Source organism: Monoraphidium neglectum, assembly GCF_000611645.1.
Source record: "Monoraphidium neglectum strain SAG 48.87 unplaced genomic scaffold scaffold01429, whole genome shotgun sequence".
NCBI classification, from domain to species: domain Eukaryota; kingdom Viridiplantae; phylum Chlorophyta; class Chlorophyceae; order Sphaeropleales; family Selenastraceae; genus Monoraphidium; species Monoraphidium neglectum.
In genome coordinates this window covers 1-14261 of record NW_014012199.1, presented here as the reverse complement: position 1 = coordinate 14261, position 14261 = coordinate 1, and the positions used below count along the sequence as shown (strand labels likewise).

The 14261-nt window shown below is 67.1% G+C and overlaps 5 protein-coding genes across 5 annotated transcripts; 3 read left to right on the top strand and 2 right to left on the bottom strand.

Moving 5' to 3' along the window:
* Positions 1–97: 97 nt before the first annotated feature.
* MNEG_7852 (hypothetical protein) lies at positions 98–421 on the top strand (the record flags this gene model as incomplete). The annotated part of the gene is made up of 1 exon (XM_014043679.1): positions 98–421. The coding sequence occupies one exon, from the start codon at positions 98–100 to the stop codon at positions 419–421; it is 324 nt and encodes a 107-aa protein (XP_013899133.1).
* Positions 422–1879: 1458 nt separating this feature from the next.
* MNEG_7851 (Succinoglycan biosynthesis protein exoI) lies at positions 1880–4295 on the bottom strand (the record flags this gene model as incomplete). Its single annotated transcript, XM_014043678.1, has 6 exons — positions 1880–1915; positions 2217–2267; positions 2622–2928; positions 3294–3568; positions 3767–3852; positions 4103–4295. 6 exons carry the CDS (start codon positions 4293–4295, stop codon positions 1880–1882), a joined length of 948 nt encoding a protein of 315 aa, XP_013899132.1.
* A 353-nt stretch (positions 4296–4648) lies between these two features.
* Positions 4649–6030, top strand: MNEG_7850 (hypothetical protein; the record flags this gene model as incomplete). Its single annotated transcript, XM_014043677.1, has 2 exons — positions 4649–5533; positions 5818–6030. 2 exons carry the CDS (start codon positions 4649–4651, stop codon positions 6028–6030), a joined length of 1098 nt encoding a protein of 365 aa, XP_013899131.1.
* A 988-nt stretch (positions 6031–7018) lies between these two features.
* Positions 7019–10675, bottom strand: MNEG_7849 (NADPH-ferrihemoprotein reductase; the record flags this gene model as incomplete). Its single annotated transcript, XM_014043676.1, has 10 exons — positions 7019–7195; positions 7456–7896; positions 8144–8271; positions 8457–8654; positions 8894–8987; positions 9221–9409; positions 9583–9688; positions 9921–10056; positions 10277–10404; positions 10563–10675. 10 exons carry the CDS (start codon positions 10673–10675, stop codon positions 7019–7021), a joined length of 1710 nt encoding a protein of 569 aa, XP_013899130.1.
* Positions 10676–12536: 1861 nt separating this feature from the next.
* On the top strand, positions 12537–13742 carry MNEG_7848 (hypothetical protein; the record flags this gene model as incomplete). Its single annotated transcript, XM_014043675.1, has 3 exons — positions 12537–12547; positions 12686–13112; positions 13494–13742. 3 exons carry the CDS (start codon positions 12537–12539, stop codon positions 13740–13742), a joined length of 687 nt encoding a protein of 228 aa, XP_013899129.1.
* Between the last annotated feature and the right edge of the window lie 519 nt (positions 13743–14261).

Below are 14261 nucleotides of genomic sequence, written 5' to 3'. Positions count from 1 at the left end.
GGGCGGCGGCGGCGGCGGCGGCGGCAGCGCCGCGACGGCGGCGGGCGGCGAGGGCGGCGGCGCGCAAGACGGGATGGTGGGCGTGCCTTCCATCCAGATGCTTGATATCCCGACGCTCTCAAATGAGATAGCGAACGCGGACTTCTTCTTCGGGGACGGGAGCAGCCTGCAGAGCATCCAGCCGATGCCGACGACGCTGTTCGCGGCCGCGCTGATGGGCAGCGGCAGCGGCAGCGGCGGCAGCGGGCGCGTGACGAGCGGGTCGCTGCAGCAGGCGCAGGCGCGGGCGGCGGGCGCGGGGGCGGCGGCAGGGGCCGCGCCGGCAGGCAGCACGGGGCTGGCCACGATGCACAGCATGGAGCAGGCGCTCCTGGAGGACGTGGGGGCCGGCGGCCTCCTCGGCGGCGATCTGGGCGAGTGATCTGAGATCCGCGGTGATCTGAGATCTTGTATTGCCCTCGAGCCGCACGCGGGACCTGGTTATGATGAAGGACCTTCATGGCCAAGCGGCACCGGGAGCGGAGGTGGTGGGATGGCTCTGAAACATCTTTGGATGCTGGCACAGTGGCCCCACGCTGCTTCGTGCCTTGAGTTATTTGGCAGATCTTTTGTTGGCGTCTCATGCTTCCCTGTCCTTCCTTCATGACTGGGAATGCGCCGCACGCCTGAATGCCGCGCCGGCGGCGACACATGAAGCAGGCCCCTGCCTCCCGCCCGATCCCCTGTCCCGGACTGCCCGGACCGGACTGCCTGCTTGCCTGCCGCCGCAAGCGCCTTTCCCTCAATGCGCACTCGCACACGCGGCACCCTCGGGCCGCGCACCCCCGCGGAGCGCGGCGGCCGGCCGCAAGACACGCGTCGAGACGCATGCACCCCCACGACCCCATCCGCCCGCTGCCGGCAGCCTGTGCGCGCGCCGCCCCTCAATGGCCCCCCGCTTCGCCCCTCTCACCCATGATGATCTGCTGCCATGATCCACAATTGAAAAGGAGGGGGGGCATCAGCAGATGCCCCCCGGCGCCCCTGGCGCCAAATCAGCCTGCCGGACATGCACAAGCATGTGGCTCCGGCCTGTGCACGCGGCGCTCGGTCGCCGTACAAAGTCACGCTTGCCCCGCCCGCCCCGCTTCCCCGCTTGTTCGGCATCTGTCAGGCCCGCGGCGCCACGCCTGGTCCCATTTTTGATCCTGAAATAGGCTCTGGGCGCCGCGCCGCGGGCCGCACTGCTTCACCGTAACAGACCCCAGCAGACAGCGAAAGCCGCCCTGCACGGCGATGCGTGGACGAGGCGCGCCGCTCGTGCACCCCCGCTGCCCTCGCGCCGGCCGCGGCCCTGCGGGTCGACGACTTACAGACCTGACCTGACAGATCCCTGTTCGCCCCGTTGAGTAACAACATCTTATACAAGTAAGCGCGCCGTGCCTTGGCAACAGGCTGGTCACTGGTGTCCCTCCAAAGCCACGTCGCGCCCAGCATCAGCACGCGCGCCGGGCCGTGCAGCACATACGTTATAAAGTGCGTGGGCCCGCGCCGGGGCGACCCCCTCATCTGAAGGCGGGCTGCGCAGGCCTGGATTGAATTTAAAATGAAGCGAGGTGTGCCGGGGCAAAAACCAGCAGCAGATGGGTTGGGGCCAGAGCCAGGGGGCTTCGCAGATGGCTGCTGCTTTCGTGTTTGATCGCGATGGTTTTGCAGGACCCCTAAACCCTTGCTGAAAGCTGCTGCTGAGGGTGTCGGCGCCCCCCAGGCCATGCACACGGCGGGTGGCCGCCACAGTTGAGCAGCACAGGCTGCCGCCCAGCCCTGGACGCTGCGCACGCCCTGCAGGGGCCACGCCTGCGGCCCCGCCACACAGCACAGCGGAGCCGCGGCAGCGCATTCACTTGATGGCTGCCCGGAAGCCGGCCGCCTCGGCCTGCAAGGACGGGGGGCGACGTCGGATTGGTGCGCCGCATCGGACTTGACCGCGCTGTGACACGACCGCGCCGGGCGCGCATGCCGAACGAGCGCCGCGCCGCAGCAGCAGGGGCGCGAACCCTGCCCCTTCGGCTTCCTCGCTCAAGCGGCCTCCTTCTCCTGCAGCAACGCCGCCAGTCAAGCAAGCGCCCCCAACAGGCCCTGTGTAGTTGTTTCACCCCGCTCGACCCAGACCGCCGCCGTCCCTCAAGCCTTGAGCCCCGATCCCTGCCCGACGCCCCAGCCAAAGCCGGCCTCACCTCTGCAGCCGTGCAGAAGTAGCGCTCTCCCTTCTCCGGCTCTACTATAGTCTGCGTTGCAACAAACGTTTCCAGTGTTGCAAAGTCGCATCAGGGGAGCTGTCACGGTGGCAGTCAAACAGTCAGGCCAAAGGAGCTGCGAGCTCGTGGTTTGGGCGGTTATCGAGCTAACGAGCGCACCGCTCGCGACGCAGAGGCCGCTGCGTTGCTCTCAAAAAGCCGTGCTCGTCGGCGGCGGCCAATGCGGCCGCGTCGCCCGCCACTAGCCGGCAGCGATGCGCGAATCAGGTGGGCAAAGCCCCTTGTCTCGCTTTCATGAAACACTCAAGTTGGGCAGGTCTTCACGGAGCCTGCGGCAGGGCCCCTAGGGCAAGCGCGAGTGATATCATGAACGCGATGACTCACCCGCTCGTAGGCGCCGCTCTCTGGCGTATGGTAGATCTTCTCCCCCTTGCTGTTGATGTTCCCCTTGATCACGCACCCGCTGGGCGCCGCCGCAGGCTTGGCCGGCGCCGCCGCAACGCCCTTGGTCGCCGCCGCGGCGGCAGCGCCGCCCGCGACCGCGTCCGCGTAAGAGCGGCCGGGCGCGACCAGCGAGCTGCCGGCGGGGGTCGCGGGCGCCGGCTGCTGCTTGGGGGCGGGCGCAGGGGCGATCACGTAATCGCCCGAATCCATGCTGCCCTGGCGCTGGAGATACCGCCACTTGGCGGGCCTTTGGGGTTGGGGGGTTTGGGGGGCGCCAGGTCAGCACGCTTGCTTCCTGGGGTCGATGTTTGGTGGCGCGCGGGCGGGCCCGAGGGCGCGCGGCGCCGGCGGACGCCGGGGCGGCTCATGGGCCCGCGACTGCAGCGCGGCTGCGTCGATGCAAAGAGGGCGCGTGCCGACGAAACTGGATCAGCGGCTTGCCTCGGCAGCGCCAAACCCTTGCCCATGCTCGAACCCGACAACCCTTCCCCTTCTCCCTCCCCTCCCCACACAAAGGAGCCGTCCCCCGCAAGCCCTTCACCAGCTGTCCGTCGCCTGGCCCCCCACCACGCACACCGCCGAGCGCGCACCACAACCCCATCCCCAGCTCACATCTCAAAGCTGCCGCTCCAGATCCCCAGCTTCGCCGCCCGCGCCTTTTCCTCCGCTGGCACATACTCCTTGCTGATGCTGCGGTATGCAACCGCATAGCCATTCGAAACCAGCCACTCTCCCATGTCCTCAGCGCCACCAGGGGATAGGATGCTGCAGGCGGCCACGTTGCGGCCGTACTGGTCTTTGGACTTGACGGTGCAGCGCACCTGGCTGGTGCCCACGCGCGCTGTCAGCGCCTGCAGGCTGTTGACGCCGCAGGAGTAGTCCGCGCCCTGCGGCCCACAAGTGAGCATGCGCAGCGGGGCGGGTGCAGGCAGGCTGGGCGGGGCCGCCGCGGGCGTGGCGGCGCTTTGTGCGACGCCTGGATGCCCGTGCTGTCCGTCGATCCGCCAGACAGCAAACCCCAAACGCGACATCCCCGCTCGGCCAGCGAGCGCGGAGGCGCGTCGGGGAGGGGTAGCGCGGCGCACCTGGGCGTTTTTGCAGGACTGCGCCTTCTCCGGCGCGTCCACTGCATACAGCCGCACTTTCTCACCCTGCACGTATAGCGTGTCGCCTGCATGGGGTGTGCGCGTGCACGCAAGCGCGCGTCAACGGTCGGCGGCGGGTGCGGTTGGGGGGCCGCAGGGACAGCGGGGCGCTGCATGAGGAGGCACGACGAGTTGACCACGGCGGCGCGCACCTGCCGCCGTGTTATGTGGGAGCCGCCTGCTGATTTGCGGCCCAAACAGAGCTGCGGGCGTCGTGCGAGCTCGGCGCACTGTCCTGCACCGCCGCCCCTCGCAGACCCACCAACGCAGACCCACCATCGACGACACGCGCCGGCCCGATCAGCGTGCCGATTCCAGCATCCCCCGCGCTCGCACCACCCGGGCCGGAGAGCAGCAGCAGCGCCGACAGCATGCCGGCCGCCGCGGCCCTGCGGCGAGTGCGAGTGGCCGGCTTCAGTTGGTGTCCGGAGGCGCGGCGCACCCGCCCTGGCACCGGCCCATTGTCCATGACAGGTACTAGACGCACTAGACGCACCGTCCTTCGCTGCCATCACGCGCTGGAACAGCTCTGAGCACCACAGTGCGTCGCAGGCAACACCTGGAAACTTGCTGCCCCCGACAGTGTGCATGAGCCGAGGCCCGAGTGGGAACTCGTGAGCAGAGCATCGTGGCGTGTACTTGATGGTGCACGTCTCCGGGTTGGACTTGTCACTCCAGGCCGATCAATCCAAGCACGCGAGTCAAAACGACACCTCTGCAGCCTACAAGCACTTGCAGCCCGTTCATGTGTGTCACAATCAACACCCTACATGTGTTTGATGTGCTTAATAGCTCAGAAACCACTGAAGCGAGCCCAGGCACATGGATGCAGCAACTGTCACCCGAGCGCTCGGCGATCAGCGGCACCCGATGTGGCGCCCTGCATCAGCGGCAGCAGTGCTGCCAGCGCGCCGACATTCGTGCAAATGGGGCTCGCCTCCTGTACGACGCGCCACTCAAGGCTCCAAGGGCGCTGACGAGTCAGAAGAGGAAGCCTTCTGGTTTGTGACTCAGGGCCTGGAGCGGCGCAAGGCGCGCGAGGAGGCTGCGGCGCGCCTGAAACAGCAGCAGCAGCAGCAGCTTGGAGGCAGCAATCACACAACTGATGGCAAAATCAATGCAGCAGCAGACGCACCCACAACAGCGACAGCAGCAGCAGCAGCGGCGGCAGCAGGCGCCCCACCACCGGCCGCGTCGCCGCGGGAGCCAGCGCCGCCGCAGCGCGAGTGGGCGCGTGCCGCGCGGCGGCAGGCGCTGCAGCTGGCCGCCGGCCTGGCCGCCCTGATCCTCGCGCCCGCCGTGCTGAGCCCGGGCGGCATCTCATCCCCCCGCGTGTGGCTCCTGTTCGCCGCCTATTTCGCATTCTTTGCCAGCGGCTCAGTGCGTCGCATCCTGCGCCACGGCCCGCTCGCCCCCGCCCGCGAAGACGCGCAGCGCCGTGGGCCCGCGCGGGCCGCGTCGCTGCTCGCCTTCATCGCGGCGATGCCCGTAATCCACTGGCTGCCTCTGCGTCGGTTCCTATCTATCGCCGCAGCGGCGCCGCTTGACCGCGCGGCGGGGCTCACTCTGTACGATCTGTTGGGGGCGGCCTGCATCGCGGCTGCGATCCGGCTCAACTGGTGGGCGGCGGACGCCCTTGGGTCGGCGTACGATAGAGTGGTCGCGCCCAAGCAACTGGTGAAGGACGGGCCGTACAAGCTGGTGCAGGTGGGGCGGCGGCGCCTGGTGCCTCGTCTCCGAGGGCGGCGCGCCGCTGGCGCGGTGGTTCCCACTGCTGGCGCGCGCCAGGGCAGGATTTGCCGGAGGACGGACGGATGCCCCTGATGCCAAGACTTTGGTTTGTAATCATGTATGAATACCTGGCAGGCGACCTGCAGGCTGGTTCCCAGTCTTCGAAACACCCTTTGCTCACTCCCCCCTTGTGATTGACCTCTGCACGAGTGGACCCACGTCTGCCCTGCCCCCCCCCTTCCCACGTCCCTCGACCGCAGCACCCCATATACGGCTCCTACATGCTCCTGTTCTGCGGCTACTGCCTGGCCTGCCACTCCGCGCCCTTCGCGCTGCTGGCGGCCTGGATATGCGCCGCTTACTACCGGCGCCGCGCGCGGCTGGAGGCCGAGGTGCTGCGGGCGGCGTTTGGGGCCGAATACGATGACTATTGCCTTCGAACCCCCAAGCTGTTTGTGCCTTACGTCGTGTAAGCTGAGGTGGCTTTTGAGTTGGCACGCATGGCTCCAGGTGCAAAGCATATGTTCTGGTTGACAAGCGGCGGGAGGAAAGGAGGAGATGCTGCACCATCCAGCGCCACATCAGCATCCCAAGCCTGTCACGGCGCAAAGCCAGGGTCATTACACAGTGGTTTCTCGGGCGTGGGAACGCCAGCGCGCCATATGCTGCGCACAGCGCTCACAACTGCAAGATTTTAACGGATGAGGGGGTCAAACTGTCAGGTGGTGTCCAGGCACGCCGCAATCCCGGCTTTCGCGCCAGTTGCATAGTGTGTGCAGGCGCGCATCGGTGCCCGGGCTGCGGGCATGCAGTGCGAGTGCCGCAATTTTTAGGGGCGTCCGACACTCGGGTGCTCGGGCCTGACAAACAGACGCCTGCCGACAGACTATGGCGGCACTGTGGTGCACATGAGTACGCGCAATCGGAGGGCCCCTCTGCGGGCCGCACGGGCGCGTTGTGGGTGGCTCTCTGTCGCAATTGCAGCGACCTCCGGCTGCCATTAAAAAGAGTTTCAGCAGCCATACAGACCACAGCCGCTGGCAGCCTTTCCTAATCATCATTTATTGCGTGGGGGCGGCTGCGCTGATCGGCCTAAGAGGCTCGGATGTTTTGAAGCCGATGGGACGGCGCGACTGTTGGAAAACACGACGTATCTGGATTGCTGTCCGTCGGACCGGGGTCGCCGCCCGCGCAAACTTCTGCACCCACCCGCGCAGTCAAAGGGAAAACACTCGCGCGCAAGGCGCACGCTCGACGCCCGCTGATGTCAGCGTCGGCGCAAGCCCGAAACGGGCAACGGTCGAGCCCGCCGGCCGCGCGCTCAGGGCGCGCACGCCCGCCGCTGCCGCCCACGGCACCCCCCCTCCCCAAGCCCCTCGCATCAGTTTTGTCTGCCCGCCCAACTAGGAAGAGTGGGCCCGCGATCGGCAGCCATCGACCCCGCCGCCGTGCCGGCCGAATTCACTCCTGCTGCGCGCACACGACGCCGGCGGCGACGTGCTCGCTGCGCGGGGTCATGCGCATGCGGATGCCCTTGGTGCCGCAGGTCTGCAGAGTGAGGTGCGTGCTCTCGCGAGCCAAGACACCCTGCAGGCCGCCCATCTCAGGCGCCAGCTCGAGCTTGAAGCTGCCGAGAATCTGGGGGTGGGTATTGGGTGGGGGGGTGGGTATGTATGGGCGATGACGTCAGCGCATCGAGGGTGGCTGGACGTGCACACTGGAAGTTTTGGGTGTCGGGGCGGTGCATGTGGAGGGTTTGGGGCGCAGGCGGGTGGCGTCGCGGGCCCGCCAGTGAGGGCGTCCAGAGTGCTGCCCATCCATGCCAGGCGCAGAGCTGTCGAGCGGCCGCGGCGCGCCGGACAACAAAACCGGGGGCAGTGGGCAGGGGCGCCGCGCACCTTGGCGAGCAGCGTCAGCACCTCCGCCTTGGCCAGCGACTGCCCCACGCACGACCGCGGCCCGTCGCTGAACGGCATGAAGGTGATACCCTCCTTGCTCGCCGCCGCCGCCGCCGCCAGCCTGCTCGTCGCGCCGCCGCCGCCGCTGCTCGCCTCCGCGTCGGCGGGCGCGGCGCCACCGCTCTTCGAATTGTAGACATAAGTTTCCACGGGCACGTCCAGCCACCGCTCTGGCCTGAACTCCGCCGGCGCCTCCCAATTGTGCTTCGTGTTGTGGATCGCGTACAGCGGCGTGCCGACCACCACGCCCGGCGGCACGGTGTACTTGCCGACGCGCACGGTCTTCTCGGTCACGCGGCCCATGAGCGACACGACGGGCAGCATGCGCATGGCCTCCTTGGCGACCGCGGTCAGGTAGGGAAGCTTCTTCAGGTCCTCAAACTGCGGCATTTTTGGGAGGCGTTTATGGGGGACGGCGGAGCTGTGTCAGCGACCAGGCCGACTTGTTTTGACCACCAAAATTCTGGACTATGGGGTGATTGCGTGAGGCGCAGTAAGTTGCAGAAGCTTCCAGGGTCACACAGAGAGCACCCAGGCAACCCCGCGAGCCCGCAGATCACGACCATGAAAGGCGCCCCGATCAGCAGCAATCACGAGATACCACCAAGGCAGCCGGGGCCGCGCGCACCTCCATCTCCCGCGGCGGCGGGGCCCCCGGCTTGGACAGCAGGCCGGCCGCGTCCAGCTCCTCCGCAACGCGCTCCTGCACGCCCGGGCTGGTGGCCGCGTGCAGCAGCGTCCAGGCGGTGGTGTGGCCTGCAATACGCGGAAGACGGCGGCGGCAGCTCAACGGTCAGGGCCAAGTCAGCTGCCACGGCCTCAACAACCCCTCCCCGCTACACCTTCACACACCGCCGCCCCGCGGACCCCATCCAGCCGAGCGGCCGCCGCCGTCGCCGCCGTGCTGATGATCTCGGGACGCCTCCGGCCGCGGCGCCCACCTGTCGTTTCGAACCCCTCCACGAACAGGATCCCGATCTCGCTCATCACGCGGTCCTCGCTGACGTCGGGGTTCTCCGCCATAACGCGGTACAGCTGCGACGCGATGTCCTGGTCGCCCGATGGCGGGGGCCCGCGGCGCTTCATCTCCTCCAGCAGGATGCGCATCTCGGCCTGGAACATGTCAAAAGCCTTGGAGCCTGGCGGGTCGATTATTGGGGGATTTGGCGGGGCCCAAGGTTTCAGGGGGCCACCCACATATATACCAGGGCTTCTGGGGGGCCAAACGGGGCCGAGCTGCGCCCCGGCGGGAACAGAAACAAGCAGAAACAGGCTGCTGGGAATGGACGAGCCGAAACAGCTGCAGCGCCGGCGGCGGGGGGCTGGGTTGCCGGCCGCAAAGTGGCAAAAAGCAGCGGGCGGCTGGCGGCGGGCTCACCCTTGTCGCCGCCCTTGAACAGGGAGGGCACCGCCTGGCGCGCCGGGTTGGCGACGCGCAGCATCACCTCCGTGAAGCAGCGCGGCAGAACGCGCTGCGTGGGGATGGGCGTTGCGGTGCAGAGTGAGTCGGATGGGTTGGATGCCTGTTGCCTCCGTGGCTTGCGAGTTGCAACTTTGAGTAATTGTTGCAGGGGCGTCCCTCTCACACCGACTGCATCTTCCCCCTGCCATTTCGTACACACGCAAACCAGCCAGCTGTAAAGCCCTCTGCTCAGGGCAAGCTTGTAAAACACCAGGGATCCATTCCAGCAAAAAAGCCACGCACCAGCAGGTGGTCGTACGCGGGCTTGTCCTGCTTGACCGATTGGTAATCGTGCCCAAAGCCCGCGAGCCCAATGACGTCCAGCGTCACCCGCAGCGCCGCCTGGTCGACGTCGATGGACGCGTCGGGGCCCTGCGCGCTGACGCGGCTGACGAGCTCGTTGATGCGCGAGAGGATCAGGGGGTACTTCTTCTGCGGATCAGCAAAAAGCGGCAATCGAGAGGGCGGAGGATTGTTGGCGTGGTTGTGTCGTGCGAGTGCCCTGTCCACTCTGTCGGTTGGCTTTGTGGAGCGGGAGTCCGTGCTCGCGCCGCCGCCACAGTGCTCTGCCGAAACGGCCCGCCGCCGCGCGCCCCCGGCCGCACCTTGATGTTCTGGGTGCTGAAGGAAACGGCCACCGCGCGGCGGATCGCCTTCCAGGTGTCTGTCGCGGCGCCCGTCAGCAGGTTCGGCGCGCCGTGGGGGTCGCACCTGGACAGTGGGGGTTGCAGGCGTGGCGGCCGGCGGCGGTTGCGGGGATGCGGTCCACGGGCCCGTGGTCGGCGATTACGGCTCGCGGTCGGCGATTACGGCTCGCAGCAACGCCTCCAGCAGCTGCTGCTCCGCGGCGATCGGCATCCAGAGGTTACTTTAATCTGTGGTGTTGCAGACTTAATATATACAAGCATAAACCACAGCCGCAGGCCGCGCCGAGGGGGCTCACATGTAGTTGATGGTCGCGTACACGCCGGCCGCCTTATCCAGCGCGCCCTCCCCGCGGCCCATGATAGAGGCGAGCGCCTGGGGGTCTGTCACGATAAGCGCGTCCTTCCACAGGAACTTGAGGCGCACCACGCCGCCTTCGTTGGTCGGCCCGCGGGATGAGTTTATTTTTCAGCGGGGGGTCACGTCGGCGGGCCCGGGGTCGAGCGTTATGCCTCAAAAGTGGCCGATGCGGCCGCCGCTGTCTGCCTTGTTGCGCGCCAAGCTCAATCGGTGGCGGTGCGCTCCCCGCTCGCCTACGAGGCAGGCGAGCGGCGTGCACCTCTCCCCTGACAAAACCTCTCGCTGGCAGCTCACCGTGGTCGTCGGCCCACTTGAGCAGCACTTTGTGGAAGTCGGGGCGCAGGCACTCGAGCAGGTTCCCAACCACCGGGTATGCCTTTTTCCAGGGCCCGGGAATCTTATCCATGTCGCCGATGGGGCGCCTGTAATGCACGTTGTACATGGCAGCTGTCAGGGCTGGCCGGATAACCCCGGGCTGCGCTGAGCGATGGCGAGTGTCGCCACGGCGACGCGCGTGCCGCCCGGTGACGGCGGGCCTGGGGCTCGGGCGCAGCGCGTCCCACGCAGGTGTATCACGTACCTGATGCTTGACAAGAGCCAGTAGAGGCCGAAAAGTCCCGCCACGCCCGCGAATGCGAGCGCGAGCTCATTGCCCGCTGCTAAGGACAGCAGCTGGCTGATTGAGTCGGCCATCCTGTACTATCGGCTTTCCGATGTAGCCGTAACCCGACACCGATATTCAATCAAAGACTGACGCGCAGAGTGCACGAAAGGCTTGTCACTGGAAGTGCAGAGGGAGCCGGGGGGTGTGCAGCGCGTAGAAACGCCTTTCTTCAGTCCTTGCCCGCGAGTACAAGTCGTATATGACTATTTGAGTAAGCTGAAGACGAACGTCGATCACGCCCCTTGTTTTACCCAGCCGGTTGCTGTTCGTTGGTGCCAGCTTCCGTGTCGCTGTCCGGCAGGGAATGTGAGATGAGGATGCAGCAGCACCCAACTGACCGGGGTTGATCATTTTTTCATCACCACACTGCCCATCTGCCCGTCATAAGGGCGCGCTTGATACGACGCTGTCCTAGCGGGGCGGGAAGAGGGGGCGGCAGGCGGGCCACGCCGGAATGTGAGATGAGAACGCCGCTCGGCGCGAGTGACCATGCCAGCTGCCTGCGAAGAACCCCGGACACAGGCAATAAGCGGGAAGACGCTTTGTTTGAGAAGAAATGGACCACGACAAAAGAGGTCAGCCTGCAGCTCGCCACCACCTCGCTCGCCCCGAAGAAAGACAGCAGGGCCCTGTCTTTCCATTTATCCACTTCCTGCCCCATCTTGGTCGTCAAAAGCTATCCATTTAGCTGGCTGATATAGCTGGCCGCTGATTCTAAGCAAAAGCAGCTCCCAGTGGAAATGTAATCGCGTGCGCCTGTGTGCGTGCGTGGGCGTGCAGCCTTGTACTTCATCATGTATGACAGGGGCTGCAGCAGCAGGTGGTGGATTGATTGGCAGCACGGCGTTACAGGCCGCCGCCGCACCAGGAGCTGCAGGAGCAGGTGGTTAATTAATTGGCAGCACGGTGTCACTGTACAGGCTGTCGCTGCACGACCGCTCCCCAGCCCCTTCTGCAGCAATGCCATTCTTGCCGCCGTCCAATTGGCAGTGCAGCGGACCGCTCGCATTGCCGGCTGGGGGGATCTTGTTCAGAGCCTTCCAACATGCAACACAACGTCGGCTCAGACACTGCGCTCACCCCTTTCGCGGATGGAACAAACACTATCCTGTGGCATCAAGGGCACTGCAGGATTGATGATTGACGTGGCATCCATGTTCCTTGTATGGCAGCCAGCTGTCCGCGACTCACTTTTCAACCTTGGCTCATTTGCAGGTACCCGGTCTGCAGGACGGACGGCGCACTTGGCGCCCAGCACGCTTGTTTTACCGTATACCGCTACATCATCATCCGTGTCATGTATGATGATTGGCTTTGTTTTGCACGTTGAAACGTTGGGACAAGCGTCATCACTTGATCTACCGTTCTAACCACCCAAGCATCCAAGCTTAGAGGACAAAAGAATACAAACATATGTTTGGCATGCAGCGCGAACAGCCGTGATGCGCGGACCGCAGGCAGCGGGCGTGCTGCTGGTTGTGTGCCTTGCTACGTGGACGGGGGGTCTGGTAATTGGTAAGTTGCAGGATCGTATTGCTTCTCAGTTTTGCTGTTGATGCTGCGGCGCGCACATCACTCGATCGCACTGCACCTGCACCCGCGCGCGCTGCAGGTGCTCATGGCTCGCTGCGTGATGCAGCCGCCCCTGAGAGCGGCGCAAGCGGTGGCGGGGCAGGTGATGGATGGCGAGACAACCTGCAGCAGCTTCAGCAGCAAGCGCAGCAGCCAGAGCTGGCCGGAGTGGCGGCGCTGGAGCACACAAAGGCCGCACAACGCTCCACAGTCATGTAGGTCTCTACTTGCTTGCTGAACGCATGCACCTCCTTTCTCGTGCAACCCGCGCGGCCACGCGCGCTGCGCTAGCATTCCCTGCCATCTGGTTGGCTATGCATGCACAGCAGGTGCGCGCCGAAGCGCCCCGCCATGACCTGAGGGATCCCGGCAGCCGCCTCACGTCTGACGACATTCGCCAGGCGCCCCGCCCGCCTCCCCTCAAACTGCGCGCCCCGCCGCGCCTGCCGCTCGCGCACGCCCAACAGGCTGCAGCGCTGCGAGTCCCTCCTGGGCCTCGGCCCCGCCGGCCGCCGCGACATCCCCGCCGCCGCTGCGGGCCTGCGGCTGCTGAGCGCCCGCCTCGACGCGTCGCTCGCCGCGCACGCCGCCGCGCCGCTGGCGGGCGCCGCGATGGCGGAGCTGCAGGCGGAGGCGCGCGCCACGTACCTCCTGGCCGCGCTAGGCGCCGCGCCGCAGCTCTTCGGGGACGCAGAGGGCGGCAGCAGCAGCGGCGGTGGCGGAAGTGCAGGCGTCGTGGGGCTGCTGCGGCGCGCGGCGGCTGCGAACAGCACCGAGGCGCACCTGGCGCTGGCGGACCGCTACCTCATGGGCCGCGGCCTCGCGCCCAGCTGCGGCGAGGGGCTGCGGCACCTGCGGCTTGCGGCCGCGGCCGTGGCGGCGCGCGTGGAGAAGGTGCGCTGCGCTCGCCTCGCCCCTCCCTCGCGGCCGCGCGCGCAAGGGGGGGGTGGGCAGGCGCGGGCGTGCGGGTTGCTCTCTGGTGGCGTCGCGCGCAGCCGCCACATGAAGCAGCAAAGGGGTTCCTGCTTTGCGGGGCCGCCGCCGCCGGGGCGGCACGCGACCCCTCTCCTCCGGAGCCGCCGCGGCGCTCTGCGGCAGCGAACTTTGGCGGCTTCCAAAACAGCGACTCGTACACTTTGTATCGTATCAGGATGCGACACCTGCAGCTGGCCCCTGCACAGGACCGCCACAAGTGAAGCTCTGCCTTGAACGCCCTCAGCCCGATGGCCGCCCACCTAGATCCCCGCCACCTGCCCCCAACGCGCTGCGCCGCAGGACGGCAGCAACTTCCATCTGCCCGCCGCGCCCGTGCGCCTGCGGGAGCGCTGGGCGGACGCGCAGGCGCCGCAGGTGGACCTGAATTGGGACGACGTGGATGATGTCGTGCGCATGGAGGAGGACGCAGCTTTCAGGGGGGACGCGCAGGCACAGGTGGGCCTGGGAGCGCAGAAACGCCGACGCTTGCGTGGGTATGCGGACGTGCGGACCCACGCACGTTGCAGTGCCTTTGCGGTGGCAAGCTGAGGACGTGCGCGCAAGGGGAGGGGAGGGCGGCGCTGTCATGGCACCGGGTGCTTGTCGAGCGGCGGGCAGCGCGCAAGGGTGTGGGCGAGGGCAAGGCAACGGTGTGGATGAGCAGGAGGGCACCCGCGACGGTTATGGGTGGCGTGCGACGCGAGGGCGGGCCTGCGGCGTGGCCGCCGGCTGCAGGGCGTGGTCGCTTGTGGAGGCGGGCCATGCGCAGCGCGTCTCGGGATGCGCTCGCCCTCAGCCAGCGGGCCCTGCCGCCGCTTGCATCCGCGCGCGGCCCGGCCCCCTCGTCCTCCTCACGGCCCCGGCCCTGTTCCGGTCCCTCCACCACGCGCCCCCACCTCACTCCGCTCCTCCACACCCCTGCCTGCCTGCTCCCGATATCGATTGTCTCCAGCGTCGCCTGGGGTACCGGCGGCTGGTGGGGCGCGGCGTGGCGCGCGACGAGGCGTCGGCGTACCGCGCGTTCCAGGTGGCGGCGGAGGGCGGTGACGCCATGGCGCTGTACAACCT